The sequence below is a fragment of the Lygodium microphyllum genome, chromosome 7 (assembly GCF_053477565.2).
Source record: "Lygodium microphyllum isolate KBCC chromosome 7, Lygodium_microphyllum_v1.1.10, whole genome shotgun sequence".
Lineage (NCBI taxonomy): Eukaryota > Viridiplantae > Streptophyta > Polypodiopsida > Schizaeales > Lygodiaceae > Lygodium > Lygodium microphyllum.
In genome coordinates, this window is record NC_141141.1 from 57,545,282 (window position 1) to 57,562,441 (window position 17,160).

The 17,160-nt window shown below is 36.7% G+C and overlaps 1 protein-coding gene across 1 annotated transcript; it reads right to left on the reverse strand.

The window, feature by feature from the left end:
* Positions 1 to 4,194: 4,194 nt before the first annotated feature.
* On the reverse strand, positions 4,195 to 4,677 carry LOC148033481 (uncharacterized). The gene is made up of 2 exons (XM_087680917.1): positions 4,515 to 4,677; positions 4,195 to 4,409 (listed from the first exon to the last, which is right to left on the reverse strand). The coding sequence occupies exons 1-2, from the start codon at positions 4,675 to 4,677 to the stop codon at positions 4,195 to 4,197; spliced, it is 378 nt and encodes a 125-aa protein (XP_087537043.1).
* Between the last annotated feature and the right edge of the window lie 12,483 nt (positions 4,678 to 17,160).

A 17,160-nucleotide genomic window follows, 5' to 3' on the forward strand; every position in this document is an offset into this window, starting at 1 on the left:
AAGATTTGGGGGAAGAATTTGGAGAGAGTAATGGTACATCATGAGAGGCTTGGTGATGATGAGGAATATGGGGAAGAGTGGAGGGAAGATGAAGGATACAAAGTATTGCAACACCTTGGAACATCCTTTATTCTTCAAATTTTCTTCCTTTCTTTCACACACACACACACACACACACACACACTCTCTCTCTCTCTCTCTCTCTCTCTCTCTCTCTCTCTCTCTCTCTCTCTCTCTCTCTCTCTCTCTCTCTCTCTCTCTCTCTCTCTCCCTTGGTTGGATATACTACAATTCCCTTCTTGGATACTATAAATCCAAGATACTATATTTGCTTCTTAAAAAATGCATGCTTGCTCTTCTTAGCATAGAGCTTGTGTGTTCTTAGTGTTTCAACATTAGGGCCGAAAAACATTAAAATTTGCACTTTTGTTAATCCGTGGATTAAGGAAAGGGCCAAAGAGATTTTGCCACATGGACAAAAATATGGTATTCTTGTCTCCTCTGCTTTTGAGATAATAGAGTTCATTTTGTGGTTCTCCCCTCTTATTTAGCCAAAATCTTCAAACCTTGACAAGTTTTGGTAATCCCAACGGCCCCTATTAACTAATAAAGCTAACAAAACCTCTGACAAAGACATGACAAAGTTAAGTTAATTAAGACAATTTTGAGAATCGGGAGAATTTTCAAAGTTCTTGGTGCTCATAGTATTTTTAATCTGTCTCCTTGACCTCTCTCTTTAGGTTTCTTTCTCTGCACATTGTCTGCATACTCGTTGTCTTTTACATGGCATCCACGAGATGTCCTTCTCGGGAGAATTTTCAAAGTTCTTGGCGCTGGTAGTATTTTTAATCTGTCTCCTTGACCTCTCTCTTTAGGTTTCTTTCTCCGCACATTGTTTGCATACTCATTGTCTTTTACATGGCGTCCACAAGACGTCCTTCTCATTCTATAAACTCTTGCACCATGTATAGCAAGAGCGCAAAAGGAGAATGGGAGCCCAAAACATTTACTATAAATTATTGGGCTACAATGCTACCATCTTGCAGGGGTTCTCGCAAATTGAAAAAAACAAAACAAAGGGATATCAAATATCATTGGAAGGGACGTATCTTTGCCTTATAAACCATGCCTCAAGGCTGGTTTGCTTTGGTGCAACATGTTTACATTACTAGAGATATGCACTTGGCTCCATGGGAATGTTTTTTCCAACAAGTACACTATAAGTTTGAGTTGTAAAATATACGTGAGTATAAAGTTTTGTTTGAAGGATATGCTAAATAATGGATTATTGGTTGTAGATATCTTTACATCAACAAGTTTTGAGTGCCAACATGTGGAGAGCCTCAACGGAACATTCCATGCCATTCATAAAGAATTTGCAGACATTATTTATGCTAATCAGACCACGAGTTTTTTCCATGAAAGTGGAATTTTTGTGTATTATGCACAATATGTGGTTCCTTCAAGAGCAGGTGTGTATGGATACCTTGAAGATCTGCAGTTACCAAGCCCCTCATCTTTGGATTGGAAGATGCTTGATGAAGCAACAATGGAGAGTTTTGCTCAAGATATTCAAAAGGCTATGACTCCTGGAAGGATCTCGAGAAGAGTATGCTTATCGTGGCTTTTACCCTTGCATGTTTTTGTAGCTTACTTTAGAACATCATGTTTACAATGGACGAAGGTTTCATGGTTAAACAGAAATTTTTCAGAGGAAAATTTGGGAAAAAAAATTAGGTCTATGTTGGAAAGTCAAGGAATTTGACCACAAAGGTGACTTTATAAGGTGCAATGTGTGCCCTCAATCATTGGGTTTATCCTACAATCTATCTTGACAATCTCTTATCATAGGTTTTGATTATAGAGATACAAACTTAGATTGGGTGCTTGGGTTCCTTTAGATTCAGATATTGATTGTAAGACATTGAAATTTACACTGCAAGTTACCGCACAAGAAGTAAAAGAGGTGAACATTACTTCAAAGTGGAGTCTTAAGGATGTAAGAGACACCTTGGAGTTTCTAGACAATGTTAATCCTGGATATAAGTTCAAGGTAAATGGTGCTATAATTGGAAAAAGAGCTGAGAGCTTTGTATCATGTATGAGATGTTTGCCTCCTAGTGTTGTGAGTTTCGAACCATTAATATGCATGTACAAATAATTTTGAATCTTTTTTTTTTCTCACAAATATTGCTGCCAGAAACATGGAATTATACACATTGAAAAGTACTATTTAAAAAAATCTTAGCATAAGCTTTGCAATGATTCTGTGAATAACAAATCGTCATTTGTGGACCAAAATGATTTCATTATATCATGAGTTACAAAATTGCAATGAAATTTAATAGGAAAGACTTGGTACAAGCTTTATAATTCTCTATGATTCTATTAACAAAAAATCGTCTTTCATGGGTAAGATCAATATGACATATCATCACATTTTGGGTCAGAATATTGCACTACATATGTATATACAAGGGGAATGTTACTTCAATACAAATAGACAAATTGATAATTATAAGGCTATTCTTTAGCTTCTTTTTGATCTTTAGCTTATCCTTGATCTATAGCTTCTCCATCCTTAAGGCTTCTCTCCTTCTTTGGAAAAGTTGCTTCATCTTCCATACTCTCATCCGTCATCACTAGTTTCCTCTTAGGTGTTTTCTCTTGTTGCTCGAAGAACTTAATTACTCAGGAACTCTTTTCTCCTTAGGCTTTAGAGGAGATGGACTGAATTTCAATGGGGAAAGCTTAGGCACGCCCTTCATTTTGTGCCCCTTTTGTTTGGACCTTGAAGACTTCTTTTTCTTGGTGGTTGCCATTTTCTTGCCTTTGCCCTTTGTTGTTGCCTGTCCTTTGGAATTTTTAGCTAGGAGAGGGGAATTTGGGTCCACCAGTGTAATTGCACTATCTAAAACTAGTTCAATACACCTCTCCTATATCCACCACATGTATGCCTTAGGGTAGTCTTTGCACTGTAACAAAGCACACAAGTTATTTGAAGTAGCAAGAGACTTTCACTATAAAAAGGTTAAATCACAGGAGACTTACATTCACCCCCTCTACGTTCAGTAACTTTGAATCTATTATCCTTGAAGTATTTAAAACCACTCTCCAGCCATAACTATGTACGTCATTTTGCAATGGGACCTCTTGAAGCAGAAACTTGAAAGGTCTCTGAGGATCAACAATGCTTTCAAAGCTAGTGTCCAAGTGGATAGTAGCAAGTCTAGTAGCACTGCACATATTAACTTATTAGCAAATATTATAAACTTTATCCAATAAAGATAAAATAAAGAGTATTTATTGACAATACATCTTTGATTGGCCATGGATTCCTGAAAGAGAATTCATAAAAATGACCTCTCTTGCAGGAATGTCAATATAGATTAGACTTCATTGACCTCTGCAAACCAAAACACAAGTGAGCAATAATAACCCTAAAGACAAATCATTAAGAGATAGAATGTTGAAGAAAGTACATTTCAATATATGGAAAAAAAATATGATGGTTTGTGACACTATCGAAGTCCTTACAAAACCTTGCAATATTTGAATCAGATTTTGAAAAGAAATCCACTGAGAGAAGTGGATCAATAACAAATATACTCTTAGAAATATTAATGCTAAGAGAAGCAACATATGCCCTATATACAAAGTAAAGAATGAACAAGAAAATGAGTACAATATAAGAACCCTTGGAAAATTTCATTATAAATAAAGAGAAGCGAAAGACCTTACCTCAAACAACAATAAACTATTGAATCTGTAAGTTGAGTATCCTTTTTCTCAAATAAGATCTTATCCTCTGGAGAAATGCTAAGGTAGTCTTCTTTCTTAGGACTAATAGAAACATTCACGACCATTTGGCTGTACACTTTCCCCATCGTCTCATAGTTCACTGGGCCAAGAGTCAAAATCTTTCTCTGGCAAATCAAATCCTCATTTTCTATTACCTCTTTTCTTTTCTCCTCCATGACAAATTCCTGCTCACTTGCAACCCTTGTAGGATACAAATGGGTAACCTCTTCAACCTTGGGTGCTGGTGGCTCTTTCTGCTTTCTGCTAGGTGGAACATTGAGGATTTCAAATGCCTTTTGATTAGTCGATGAAAGAGGCTTCAAAACTTTGTCAAACCTATATCTAAGTTTGCTAACCATACTAAAGCCTTTATTCATTAATGTAATTCGATGTTCATGGGCAGTTGCAAATATAAACATCATTCATAAAATCTATTAAAAAATCTTCTGATGTCTCTTGCAAGTATAGGAGGGCAAACAGCTGCCATCTCTTGTTGAGCCCATCCACAGAAGCAACAAGGGAAAACCTATCAGATATCTCCTTGACCAGTCTTAAAAATGCAGCCTCAGGAATGAGGTTTGTGGTTGACTTTTGAGCTTTCCTGATCTCTGCAAAACACATCTACATGTAAAACCATCTTGACTTTCACTTTTTCCTCATAGGGGCTTCCTTGGCAGGCTGAGAATGAGGAGAAGCTAAGGGCTCAAACTCACCAAATGACTTGTTCTCTGAGGGAAATTCACTTGAACATACTTTACCAGCTAGTGTAATAGGGACAATAATTTCTTCAACGGTCTCCTCAACAGTTAGCTCAGCACCTTCTTCAGAAAATTTCTTCACCAATACCTTCCTTGCAGTTTGTTTTGTCCTGGCCATTGAAACCAACACGACGTAATCAAGAAGCTAAATACAAAGGCGACTTGCTCCTCTCGCGCGATATGAAAGGTGAAATAATGCTTGGCCCAATACAACGCGTTAGCACGGATCTGAGGTCGATCCTTTGACCTTATCGCTTTGTATGGAAGCCTAAAGGATGCTATTCCTTGAACCCCTTCTCTCTGCTTTAGATTTCCAATATAGCACAATTAAGTAGATTTGACAACCTGCTTTTACGTTATCGCTTCTATTGAAGCTGAGTTGTAGGCCTTCGACCTGTCTTCCTTCCTTCGCACAAAATTGACCAATACAACGCGATTTGGCAAATTTGATTTCCTTCTTTCTTCTAATCCCTTTGTATTGAGGGCTTCCACAAAATGCGAGTGAATGAGCAGCGTGGACATACGGCATCTCTGTTGATCAGATACATCAGTATTGTCAGTCGTACGACAATCGTGATGTAAGGTTTTGTCAAACGAACGGCAGTCGTGATGTAAGTTTTGAATTCGCGCTCCAGCCAAATGAGAAGTTCTTATATACTTGGGTTGATGATGTCCATGTGTCACATTCTCATTCACCGTGATATTAAGGTTTCTGGAACGTTCCTTCTTCCCCCCTCGTGCCTATTTAAGTCCAATCAAAAAATTTTGCACAATTTTAAGTCTAGTTAAAAAATTTCGTGCCTTTTTCGTCCCAATTTCCTCCTGCGCCAAGCGTCTTCCTCTCTGCCCTGCTCAACGCAAACGTCTTGCTCTCCCCTTGTCTCCTTTCAAGTCTGAATTCTTCATCTCCATCTCTGTCCTCTTCTTAATCACAGATGCCCATCCATCCATAATCCCGTTCCCATGATGTCACCCACTCCGTCCATAATCCACGTCACCCCCTCTGTTCATAATATCGTTCCCAACCTACACGTCATTTCATACGCACTCCGCCGTAGAACTTACAACATCCACCCTTGTCAAATTCATCTTCCATACACGCTTAAGCACATTTCCAAAGTCCATCCCCAAGGCAATGTACACAAAAACAGCTCCAGTAGGTGAATAACAAGGTTTTGATTTTCCCGTTATTGCGTCATATTTGCTTCTCATCCTCCACCGCACTTCCGAAAGGCAAAGTTCTTTCGCAGTTTCCAAAGTCCTTCTACAATTTCCAAAATAGCCCGAGAAGGTGAATGCCAAGGTTTTAATTTTTCTCTACTCGCGTCATATTAACCACACCTTGTGCAAGGTTTTCTCACACATGTGTCTTTCTTTTGCGTTGTGTGTGTAGAATCCCAACCGACTTCCGAATCAGAATGACGTGATGGTGGATTTTTGAGGTTCGTAAATGCTTCTATTCACGTCGTATAAATTGATCTTCCAACACAGAGCGAGGGTTGCACTTCAAGAGCTTGACAGGTGAAGGTTCAAGGAAGGCTTCAAAGAAGGGAAAGGCTTCAAAGTCTCCTGTGTGATGGTCCTAGGGCTTTCTCAAATTATAGATGTTACAGCCCATGAGAAGCTCTTGGATTTTCTCATAGAAAACAATATTGACATTACTTTCTATCCAACAGCTAGGGAGATTTTCAATCCAGAGTGGGACCTTGATCAAGTTCTTAATTTCTCAAAGGACTTTTGCAATGAAGATTTTGCAGAGTTTGAAGAGTTGGCATATCATGTTGTTCAATTGGATTCCAAGGAGTATGTTCACACCCCTGTTGGAAGGTCAGGCACTGAGAAGTCCTTGTTTACCAAGAAATGTGGTTATCATTCTCTTGATAGATTTTATGCAACTGAATAATACTCTTTACAACCAAAAAAATGCAGGCTTATGCTTAAATCTACTGCATTCATTGTATTTGCCCTTGTGAAATACCCTCTAAAATCTAATGAAAAGCATAAAGAAACCTCAAAATTATCTAGTTGTTGCCTTCTTAAAGAGATAGTAGATGAAGTTGATGTTGAGGAGCAACTAGACACCCAGATGGAAGCACTAGTTGCAAAGGACCTGGATGTTGCTGAATTTAAAGCAGAGACTTTGATGAGCCATCTGACAGTCCTTCAAGCCTTATTGTTCCATCTTTGTCTAATTTCCCAATTAAAGACAAGGAATACATATTATTGTCTGATCTCCAAACTCTTTTCAATTTGAGAGAAGATTATTGCTTAGCAGTTATTGCAGAGGCGTCTGTAGATGCAAAAGGCATAGTGGATGTTGAAAATGAGTCCAAGGAGGACTTACTTAAATTAGATACTCAAATGTCCGATGATATGTTTATAGATACATCAAATGCTATTTCCCTATGTTTAAGCAAGGTTAAAGATGCTGAGAGAGAGTTACTAGCTGTGGACAAAGAGTTTGACCAATTTCAAGAGAAGCTTGGAATCTCCAATTTCGAAAGGGAGGAGTCAAAATATGTAAAGGAGCTCAAGAATATCAAGGAGACATCAATTAGCTTATGGAATCCAAGCAAACTTGAGAGTGATGAAAATCAAATGGTAATGCATTCTTTTGTTTTTGTGAAATCACATACATATATTCATTTTTTTCATTCTGACTGTTGCTTTTACAGTTGGAGATTCCAGATGAGGATAATTTCTTGGGAAGAGCCAAAGGATCGAGAGTTGGTGGTAGTTCCCTAAAGGATGTTGCACTTGGGCATTACATATCGAGGATTGATCCCAATATTCTGTTGGTTTTGCATAGCACTTTCTCAGAGGAGGCCTCATGGCCACTTTTTTGTGTTAAGGCACTTACAAGGCTTCTTGGATACTCAGGTTTGCAATACAATGCGCACAAAGTTATTTTTTTGGAAAAGACAGTAACCATATGAATATTTGGTTATGGTCCCAGTTCTTTGTTTCTAGGGCTGGATACTTCCTTGCATACTCATCTTATATTTTAGCAGCAAACAAAACAGATATCAAATCCATAGCTGGATACAAGAGAAGAAAGTTTTTACATTATAGAGGAAAAATGCCCAAGGAGGAAGATGATGTAAAGGCTCTTAAAAGCTAGCCATATATATAACATTTTGAAAATAGTATCGGTATTTTAGATTCCACCGCCTTTATTGTGTTCTTTGAAGTTGTCTTCAAAAAAACCAATTGAATAACTCCTGAAGGGCATTGGTTTTTTTGCTCCTCCTCCATGTCTAGTGCTCCGAAAGAAACACATATGTGCTTGGTAGTGAAATTTCTCCATACCTTGGCTATTGTAAGTTGCTAGGGGCCCTTGCTCTTCCACAAAATAAGGCCCATGAATAAGAAGAATATGATGTGACAACCCAACAAGCAATAATCAGTTTAAATCATTAAACCTTGTTTTCAAAACAGAAAGGTTCAAATTTATGTCCATCTTACTAAGTAGAAAGTAATATCATTTTCTCCCCAAGCTTCCTTGATTGCTTGAACAAGATTCACAATTGAGCATTTGTACTCTTCCAAATAATTAGATGTTATCTTTTTTTCCCTGAGCATTTTTAAAAATATCTCAAGGTGTCTCCAAACCTCCATTCGTAGGAATGCAATTCGTGGTGTGCTAGCCACATTTGTTGTGATTGCACACAACTCTCTTCAACACTCCCACAATGTGTTCATTTTTTTACCTGTACGATTTCTTAAAAATCGTCTAGCTTTTGTACCCCCATAGAGACATCTGCTAAGACCTCTCTTGTTTTCATTGAGGCTTTTGGATCCTTTCTCATATGAACTTGACCTCCATGAAAACCCATTTTAGACAGTAAAGCCTCACATTTATCAATACAGTCATTTGATAAAGATACTAGTTTTATTGAATATGCATAGTCAAGATGCAATCTAAGCAACTTATCAATTATTCTAATCTCTGCATGCAATGTACAAATATGAATGTTCCTTAGAGAGATTGAGAGAATAGGATCCCATAAGCCATCCACATTTTTGAACTTACTCAAATCTACAGAGTTTCAAGTCAAGGCTCTTCTTGTTGGCTGCAAAGTACTCCATTCTTTCGATCCCAAACTCTCCATGCAATAAAAACAAGGATATTTTGCATTGGTCCCATTACTTACTCCAAGCATGCATTTGATAGTTTTTAAGTCAGCACTCATATGCCATTCCACATTAAAACTACCAACACCATCGACTATCAACATTTCACCTTCACTTTGAGACTTTATAATATCAGGAATACCTATATGAGAGAATAACCATTTCAAGATTTCATGACTTTCAGTTGTTGGTACTTGGGCCGCACCAATCCACCATAGCTCCATCTCGGATTGTATCTTAAATTTTTGTGCTGGCTCACTACCGGTACGGTAATCCAATGCCCTGTTCATGATACACATGCTGACTCTTTCCATCTTTTGTCCCTTTTAAATCTGTGCTTCATCCAATTTTAGTGCAAACTTCAAAATACCACAACATTCTTGGACAATAAATTTATTCATATGGGCCATTGCAATCTGGACTCTTTTAAGATCAATTCAAATATTATTAAATTATTCAAAAAAGGCCTTTATTTTATGTTTTTCATAGGGCATGGATCCTTCTATATGAATCCATAGGGCATGGATCCTTCTATATTATTAAATGTGTTTATTCAAAAAAAGCCTTTATTTTATGTTTTTCATAGGGCATGGATCCTTCTATATGAATATACTCCCCAAAAACATCTGGAATCCTACGATTCATAGCTGTCCTAGCAATTGAAACTGCAAGAAGCCGAGGCAAACCAAATGCACCACTATTTCATCTGGTTTAACTATTCCTTTTAAATCTTTCACTAACTCTTTCAGAGTTTGGCTTCTCAAGTCTACATTTTCAAGTAATTTAAGAATCCTTATATTGTCCTTCTTTGTCATAGTTTCTTTAATAAGATTAATCCTCTCATCGTTCTCTCGAATATTAATACCTGAAATATCAGAGACACATCTCTTTGCAAGATTTAGTCTCCTTTTCTTCACCCGACTACACAAGTCCATTATATTTTTAAGTGGTTTTTTTCTCTGTCTAAACCCTATTGGAGTTTCTTTCAAGCGCAGTAATTTTTCTTGCAATGGCTGATTAGAGTTTTCTAGATTATCAACCTTGTCCATTAACTCAGAAATAGTTTTTTGTGCCAATGTTAGTGCTTCCTTCATTTCATGCATTTGTTCTGTAAATGTAAAAGATGCAGAATATAACCTCATGCAATAGCCAGGCATCCCATCACAAACATCTCCAACATACCTTATGAAGTTGTGAATATTGTAAAAAGGAGGATGCTTACCTGTAGAAGGGTCCAGAGGATAAATATTTCCATCCATCCATAAGTCTACATGCTTCTTTCCTTGTAATTGCAACTTGTTAGCTTCATCCTTGTCCAACAATGCTCGATGGTGTATACTCCTCCAAGATGAATAGACAATATCTAACTGAATAGTAAGTTTATACTTGCGTGGTGGGGCTGCGCTTGTATTGCTAGAAGAGGTATTGGTAAACATTTTGGTAGGGAACCCTAAACAAGACAACAATATCACAGAGAAGGAAATAAAAACCACAGGAAAGAGAGGTGCAGAAAATGAATGTCGAGGAACACAAGCGAGCTGCGTCTTTTGGTGCAAAAATTCAAAAATACAAGATTTTGCAATTTTCAAGAAAATAAGACTAAAAAGGTGACACTTAACGTCCATTAAAGATTGAAGATATTTAATACCCGACCTCTTAAATGAATCATATATTCTCTCATTAATCACGTCCAAGCAACCAAAGTTGGAGGGTTTTTCTTTTCTAAACCTCTTCTAATTTAGCAACTTAATCATTTTCTTACGAGTGCCGTTTTGAAATGTTTTGGGTGCTAAATAATGAGCACAATTCTAAGCTATTCTTCATGGCCTCCTTCTTCCTTGGAATATGTTTGGAAATTATTCAAGCAAATGAGGATGAACTCATTAAGGAGCTAGGGTATTAGTCAAACATGAGATTATAATAAACTCATAATACCCATACCTTATATTGAATGTAGTCTTTGGGATATCTTCTTCTTTGATCTTGATTTGGTTAGAAGCCTAATCTTAGATCAATCTTTGAGAAGAATTGTGCCCCTTGAAGCCTATCAAGAAGCCCATCAATCTTGGGAATCAGGTATTTGTTTTCTACCATTTCTTGATTCATCCCATGGTAGTCAATACAAAGATAGAGAGTACAAATACCTTGAGCAACACTTATAATGTCTAACACTCTACAAATATTATGTACCATACCCCATGCATGCAATCTATTTGTGAAATAATAAGGTTTGCAAAGTTAGTAAACCTTACCAAATTCGCATACAAACAGCCTCTAATTCTCCAAGGGATATCAAATCACGTTCGAAACATGAATCTAATTGTATAGGCTTGGCCTAGAGGTCTATTACACTCCCTTGAGCACTCCAATCTTGTAAAGATGGCTCACTAATCGAAGATTGCATGTGAGAGATCTCCACAGGTGTTATCCATAGTAGGACTTCCTTGTAGACTCTTGTGTTTGCAACTCACAACTCCTTAAATGGATGCCGCTTTGATACTGTGAAAAGATGGGGGGAGAGAAAGGGAGCTTGAGCTCTTGCGAGACATATCACACACAAAGAATGCACACAAAATAGAAAGTTGAAAACCTTAGTCTTTATTATTCTTCTTTATCTCCACTACAATAGTCTACCAACGATAAAGAGAGAGTACAACATACATAATATACAAGTGGTCCATACTGTGGACACAATAACTAGAAAGATGACTAGATAGATATCCCATAACTTAGGTAGGTCAACTACTAATTGATGTTCAAGTGCTGCTGCTGCTGTTAACTATCACTAGAAGTATATCCCAATGCACGTACCAACCATGTAAGTGATATGAATGTTGAAACGGTCACTCAGGTGTACACAAGTATCAGCTCATGTTGAGCTTGATATCTTAATAGGCATATGTATATCATGAGGATTGATGAGACGATTCTCTCCTATCACTCACACTTATGCATGTACTCTTTGCACACATGTGTGATAGGGAGGGAGGTCATTAATTGGCATGTGTTATATATGTCAGAAGAGGCACTTCTCCCTTGTAATGCATTACTTATATGTGAGAACTTTTATGCTTATATGCATTGTGTTATCACTTGTAGGACACATGTATTGGCATGTATCTTGTATTTGTGACATATACATGTCATGATACCTCTGTCTCATGATGGGTATGTGTGTAGGGCATAAAGGTTCTTATCAAATAGACACTCAATTGTTAATTCGACTTAGTGTCTTTTGACAAGTATATCACAATCGACTTGACACTATGTTGTAAACTCAACATAGATTGCATACACTTTGGTACCTAGTTTTTAAGTATGCCTATGCAAAGAATGGAACCTATCTTATTGAAAGATTCTTAGAACCATCCAGTCATTGCAAGAGATACTCCTAGGGTTTTGTTCTATAAGAGAGTTATTTACATAAGAAGAATGCACTTCCCAAGAGACTCATATGAGAAGTTCAAAATGTGAGAAATGTAGCCAACGTCCTCTATATATAGTGCTTTTTCTAGGGTTAAATAGCCGATTGAGTTTTTTCAATATCCCAATGAGCCCACTAGGGTATATCAAAATCTATGTGCATTGATCAATATACCAAGTGTCACCAATTAATGTTATTTTTAATGTTATTAATGTAAAATCTAAGAGTTAATGGCATGTTATTATTATGAGATAACAAAAACATAATCATGACATTGCAATCCTTGGTGGCATGTGAGATCTATAATGGTTCCAATGATACAATTTGTCTTTTAAGGTGCATGTTCTCATCTAAACTATGGCCTAGAGTTTATTGATGGTTGGTACTCGATTTCTTTATCTCTCAATTTCCTTAGTTTCTCCTTTTGCTCACATCTCACTCAGCTTTTTTCTTGTTGGGGTTGATTCGAATGTTCTCTTAGGGTTCCCCTTTTGAATTAATTTTCTCATGTATTTCGTGTTCCTTTTAGAAGCAACCAATCTATTTAACACTTAATACGTGCAAGTGCAAGTGCACAATGAGCAATCAAAATTTTTGTTTTTTGTTTTTGTTAGTTAGTGTAATCCAATGCAATGCAAGTACTTTCATGGTGATGGTGATGAAGGAGGCTATTTAGTTTCCAATCCAACTATAATGTATGCAAACAAGCATTAAATAAATTTTCCATTCACATATTGTGGGCAAATAGAAACTCCCTCTTCTTATGGTCCAACCACTTCACAAGGTTTTTTTGCAAGTTAATCGAGTGGAGTTCATGGTCTTCTTATGGTTATTTACTTCTTAGATGTGTTCAAGTCTGAATTAAGGTTGTTTCTCTTAATGGTCTAACTACATGAGGTCTAAGATTCAGTTGTTACTATAAATTTGCACCTCGTGTTAGGGAAATTTCATAGATTGATTCTATCATGAGTAATAATTTATTTGATTAGCTATTGATTTAAAGTGACTAGATTTTTATATCTTATGTGGATTTTTATTTTCTATTGATTCACCACATAATTGTGACTTGTTGCACATGAGAACATCTAGCACCACCCGTTGCATTGTGCAAGGTGATGCAAGGGGGACGTCTCAATAGGAATTAATGTATTTTCTATTGGTTATAGATATTTAGATCAACGACCTAGAGAAAGACATGAAGTGCTACACATAGTGATAAAATTAATATTCATATCTACACACTTGAAGCACTAGTAATTTTATTATAGACTTGTAAGATTGAGTGATATAATTACTTTTTAGCACAAGTATTCAAGGTATTGTATAAACATTTTGGATATTACTTATATATCAAGAAGAGGGAAGTAGTTCACAAAAAATGAGAAAAGCATGGATGTAAGTTGTTATTTTGGGTACAATATTAATACAAATCTATTATACATGCATGGAGAGATCCCTCTCATTGCATGGGGGGAATGATTGAACCTAATTTATGTTGTACTCTTGTGTTCAATTCCAATTCATTTAGTCAATGAATTTGTAGATTAAGATGGATTATCAATAGAATTGGTATCATAGCATAAAGGTGTGGTTAGAGGAGCTATCGTTGTCAACTATGGCATCCTCGCATGCATAAGACAACAACCCATTAGCATCATCAAGTATTTACCCTTTTGTTTAGTGGGATAGTCTCCTTATCCACCACTAGTTCAAAAATTTAAGCCCTTTTTCTTCTTGAAGTTTGGATGGGGTGAAAGTTATTTCTTCCCAAGGCAAAGATTTGTCTCATCTACCATTATGATTCATTGGGAACCTGTATTTACTCTTCCATGCTATGTGACAAGACCTTGTTTCTTCTCTCATTACATATTCCTTATAAAGTGGGATTTTGTGAGCCACTTGGCTATTTCTAGAAAGAGGATTTCTCTGTATTAAGCCGCTAAGGCTAAAGCCGTTAGCCTTAATGCAATCCTCCTCTTCACATAATATGTTGCAAGCAATGCCATAACTACTTGTCATCTAAGACGGACTTGCTATGTACCCATTGCTATGTACCCAACCTACTCTTGGAATCCACCACTAGGTGAGGGGGCATTATTTTAAAATGTTTTCTCCTTCCATAAACAAGAAGAGCTATCATCAAGATGGCTTAGTACAATCTCTACCAGATAAGGTACCCTTTTCCTTTACTTTTTTTCAAAAAATGAAACTTGCTACACGATGAAAGCACAATTTGGTGGTACCAAAAAAGGATAAATTTTGTTTCTTCGTGGTTAGTCCTTCCACTTATTCTTACTATGGAGTTTTGAGGGATGAGAAGGATAGTTAAAATTCTAAAGAATATCCACAACAAAACCTAGAGGTGATCTTCCATGTTGTTTCTTTGCGCCCAAGTTATGTTTGTGCAAGCTACTTGAGTTTTTGATTTGCATGTATGTTATTTTGTGGTTATTAGCTTCTAGAGCTATGGTATTGTGGAGTTATTTGGGATTTACTTTGTCTGATAGTCTTCAAGTACAAGTACCAAAAAAGTGCTAAGATCTACCTGAATCACATGTATACTCACTTGGCAGATGATTGCAAGTTACTTTTCTACAAGGTGTATTGAGCACCACATCTTGTGGCGTAATCATTGCCAAGTTTTGCACTGTTATGCCTTTGAGCAATGCCATTCTATGACAAAAGACCTTGCATGCCACAAAGTGGAATGGGTCTAATTTAGGGTAACTGCAATTCCAATGTGCAAGACCAAGTGAGGGGTTTTGGAATGGAAGTTCGATACATGGAGAAGAGTGAATGCTGCCTCCCAAGTTGATGTTTGTCCCAAGAAGAAGGCTTGCTTGACATAATCCATAAGCAACATTTGTACATAGTTGGAGCTTGTGTATTAATGGCTAGTTTGTGATTATATTGCTAACTTGGAGTCACTAATGGAGAGGATGTCTAGCAAGACCAAGGATACATTCAATAATATGTCAAAGCGGAAAGCTTTGATCCAACAAAAGAAGGAGGCATTGCTAAGGTGCGAGCAATCAAATGTAGTGGTCAAGCACATAAAGGATTACATTAAAGTGTACGAAATGCATCTCCAAGAGCTATGATACCAAATTTTGTGTACTGATGCAAAGGTAAAGGATGTGGAAGTTGATCTAGGAGTGAGCCAATGAATGCTACAACACCTTTAGATTAGTGAGAATGTACAATAGCTCAAAAAAGAGCTTGAGTTTGAATAGATACACTCAATGCACTTTGTCGTAGTTTGTCCTTAGTATTGCTACTATGGAAAACCTTACTAGAGCTCTTTAACTGACTAGCTTTGGTGGAGATTCTCAAAGTTTTTTGTACTTCTAGTCCTCTTTGATACATTTGGTGGTCTTTGGTACTATAGGTAAATTTGGTTCATTTGTTACATTTAAAACTAGTACATTTTGTACATTTGAAATCATAGGATACATTTGTTGTTTTTTGGTACTCTATGATATTAAGGTGCTTTTTGAACCTTTGGTAAATTTGGTGCTTTCCGTATTGCCTTAGAATATTTTTGGTGCTATGGTGCTTCCTAAAATCATTTGTAGATATTTTTGGTATCTTGTCACAGTTCTAGTCCTCTTTAGTACACTTTGCGATCTTTGATACATTTTGTGCATTTGGTAGTTTTTGTACATTTGGTGCTTTTTGAAACCCTGAAGGTGCTTTGTGAGTTTTTAGTACATTTGGTGCTTCTTGGTACTCTTTCTAACTAGTTTGGGTATTAAAGTGCTTTTTGCTCTACCTTTGGTTCTTTCTAGTATATTTTGATAGTTCTGATCCTCTTTGGTACATTTTGAGCTCTTTGCTATTTGAAGCATTTGGTAGACTTTGGCCGGTGCCTTTTGGTACCTTTCATACTAAGTTGTTTTCTAGTTCTCTTTGGTATCTTTGATGCATTTTTTACTACCTCTAACTATTTAAGGTACTGTCTTTGGCTATTATGGTATTGCTTTTGGCTATTTTTTATAACTATTTGTAATTCATATTCTCTTTGGTACATTTGGTGCTCTATGGCACATTTAGTGCTTCTTGGTACTGCCTCTAACTTTTTTTTTGTAGTGCTTGGTACCTCAATTTCCACCTTTTGGCAATGTCTACATGGCTTGGAATTGCCTACGTCTAGGTAGATAGATTGGTAGTTTTGGGTATTGCTTAGTATCTCATTTGGTAGTGTTGTCCTAGATGATGTTTGAGATATTTGATACTATTGGTAGCTAGTTTAGTTCTACTTGGATTATGTTTGGTAATAGATTGTTTTTTGGTCGTAGGTCAAATTATGTTTGGTAGTAGAGTGTTTTTATGGCATAGGTTAAATGACATTTTCATTATGTTTGATAGTTTAACTTTTGTGACATTTTTCTTTTTTTAATTCAATCCTCTTTATTTTTTTCACTTGATAATCACAGTATATCAAGCTAGAGGCCACTTGCAAGGAATGACAAGACCACATGGACTTTGTCAAACCAAGTGCTAACATGAAGACAAGGTTCACAGTTTTCCCTAGGCCACATATTGTACACAAAGATAAGATAATCCATTTCTATTGTGTGCAGATAATTGTTGGAATTAGCACATGTTTTGTCCAGCTACATGCTCGAGTGCAAACATCAATACCACCCCCTTTGCTTCAATGCAATTCTACATATAACAGTGGGTTTTGTATAAAAGAGGGATGCAACATTGCAATACTTGTGGCGGCAAAAGCATGGATTATCGAGCATTACAATGTGAAGAGTAAGTTAGCACCACTATACATGATAGTGATTTTATGTGTCAATTACAATGTTGATTTGGTGTGATCGTGCTTTTGGAATCACCTATGCTTACTATGCAAGTCAGGAACATGTGAGCAAGGTCATTAAAGATGGGAAGACTACAAATAATGTGAAGTATGATGGGCCAAGTCCAACAAAGTCTGCTACAAATAAAATATGTTTGAGGACTCATACAATATGAATAAGGTACACGATATCCTATGAGACCTGAAGTGTAGTGGGATGGAGAGGAAGGGAG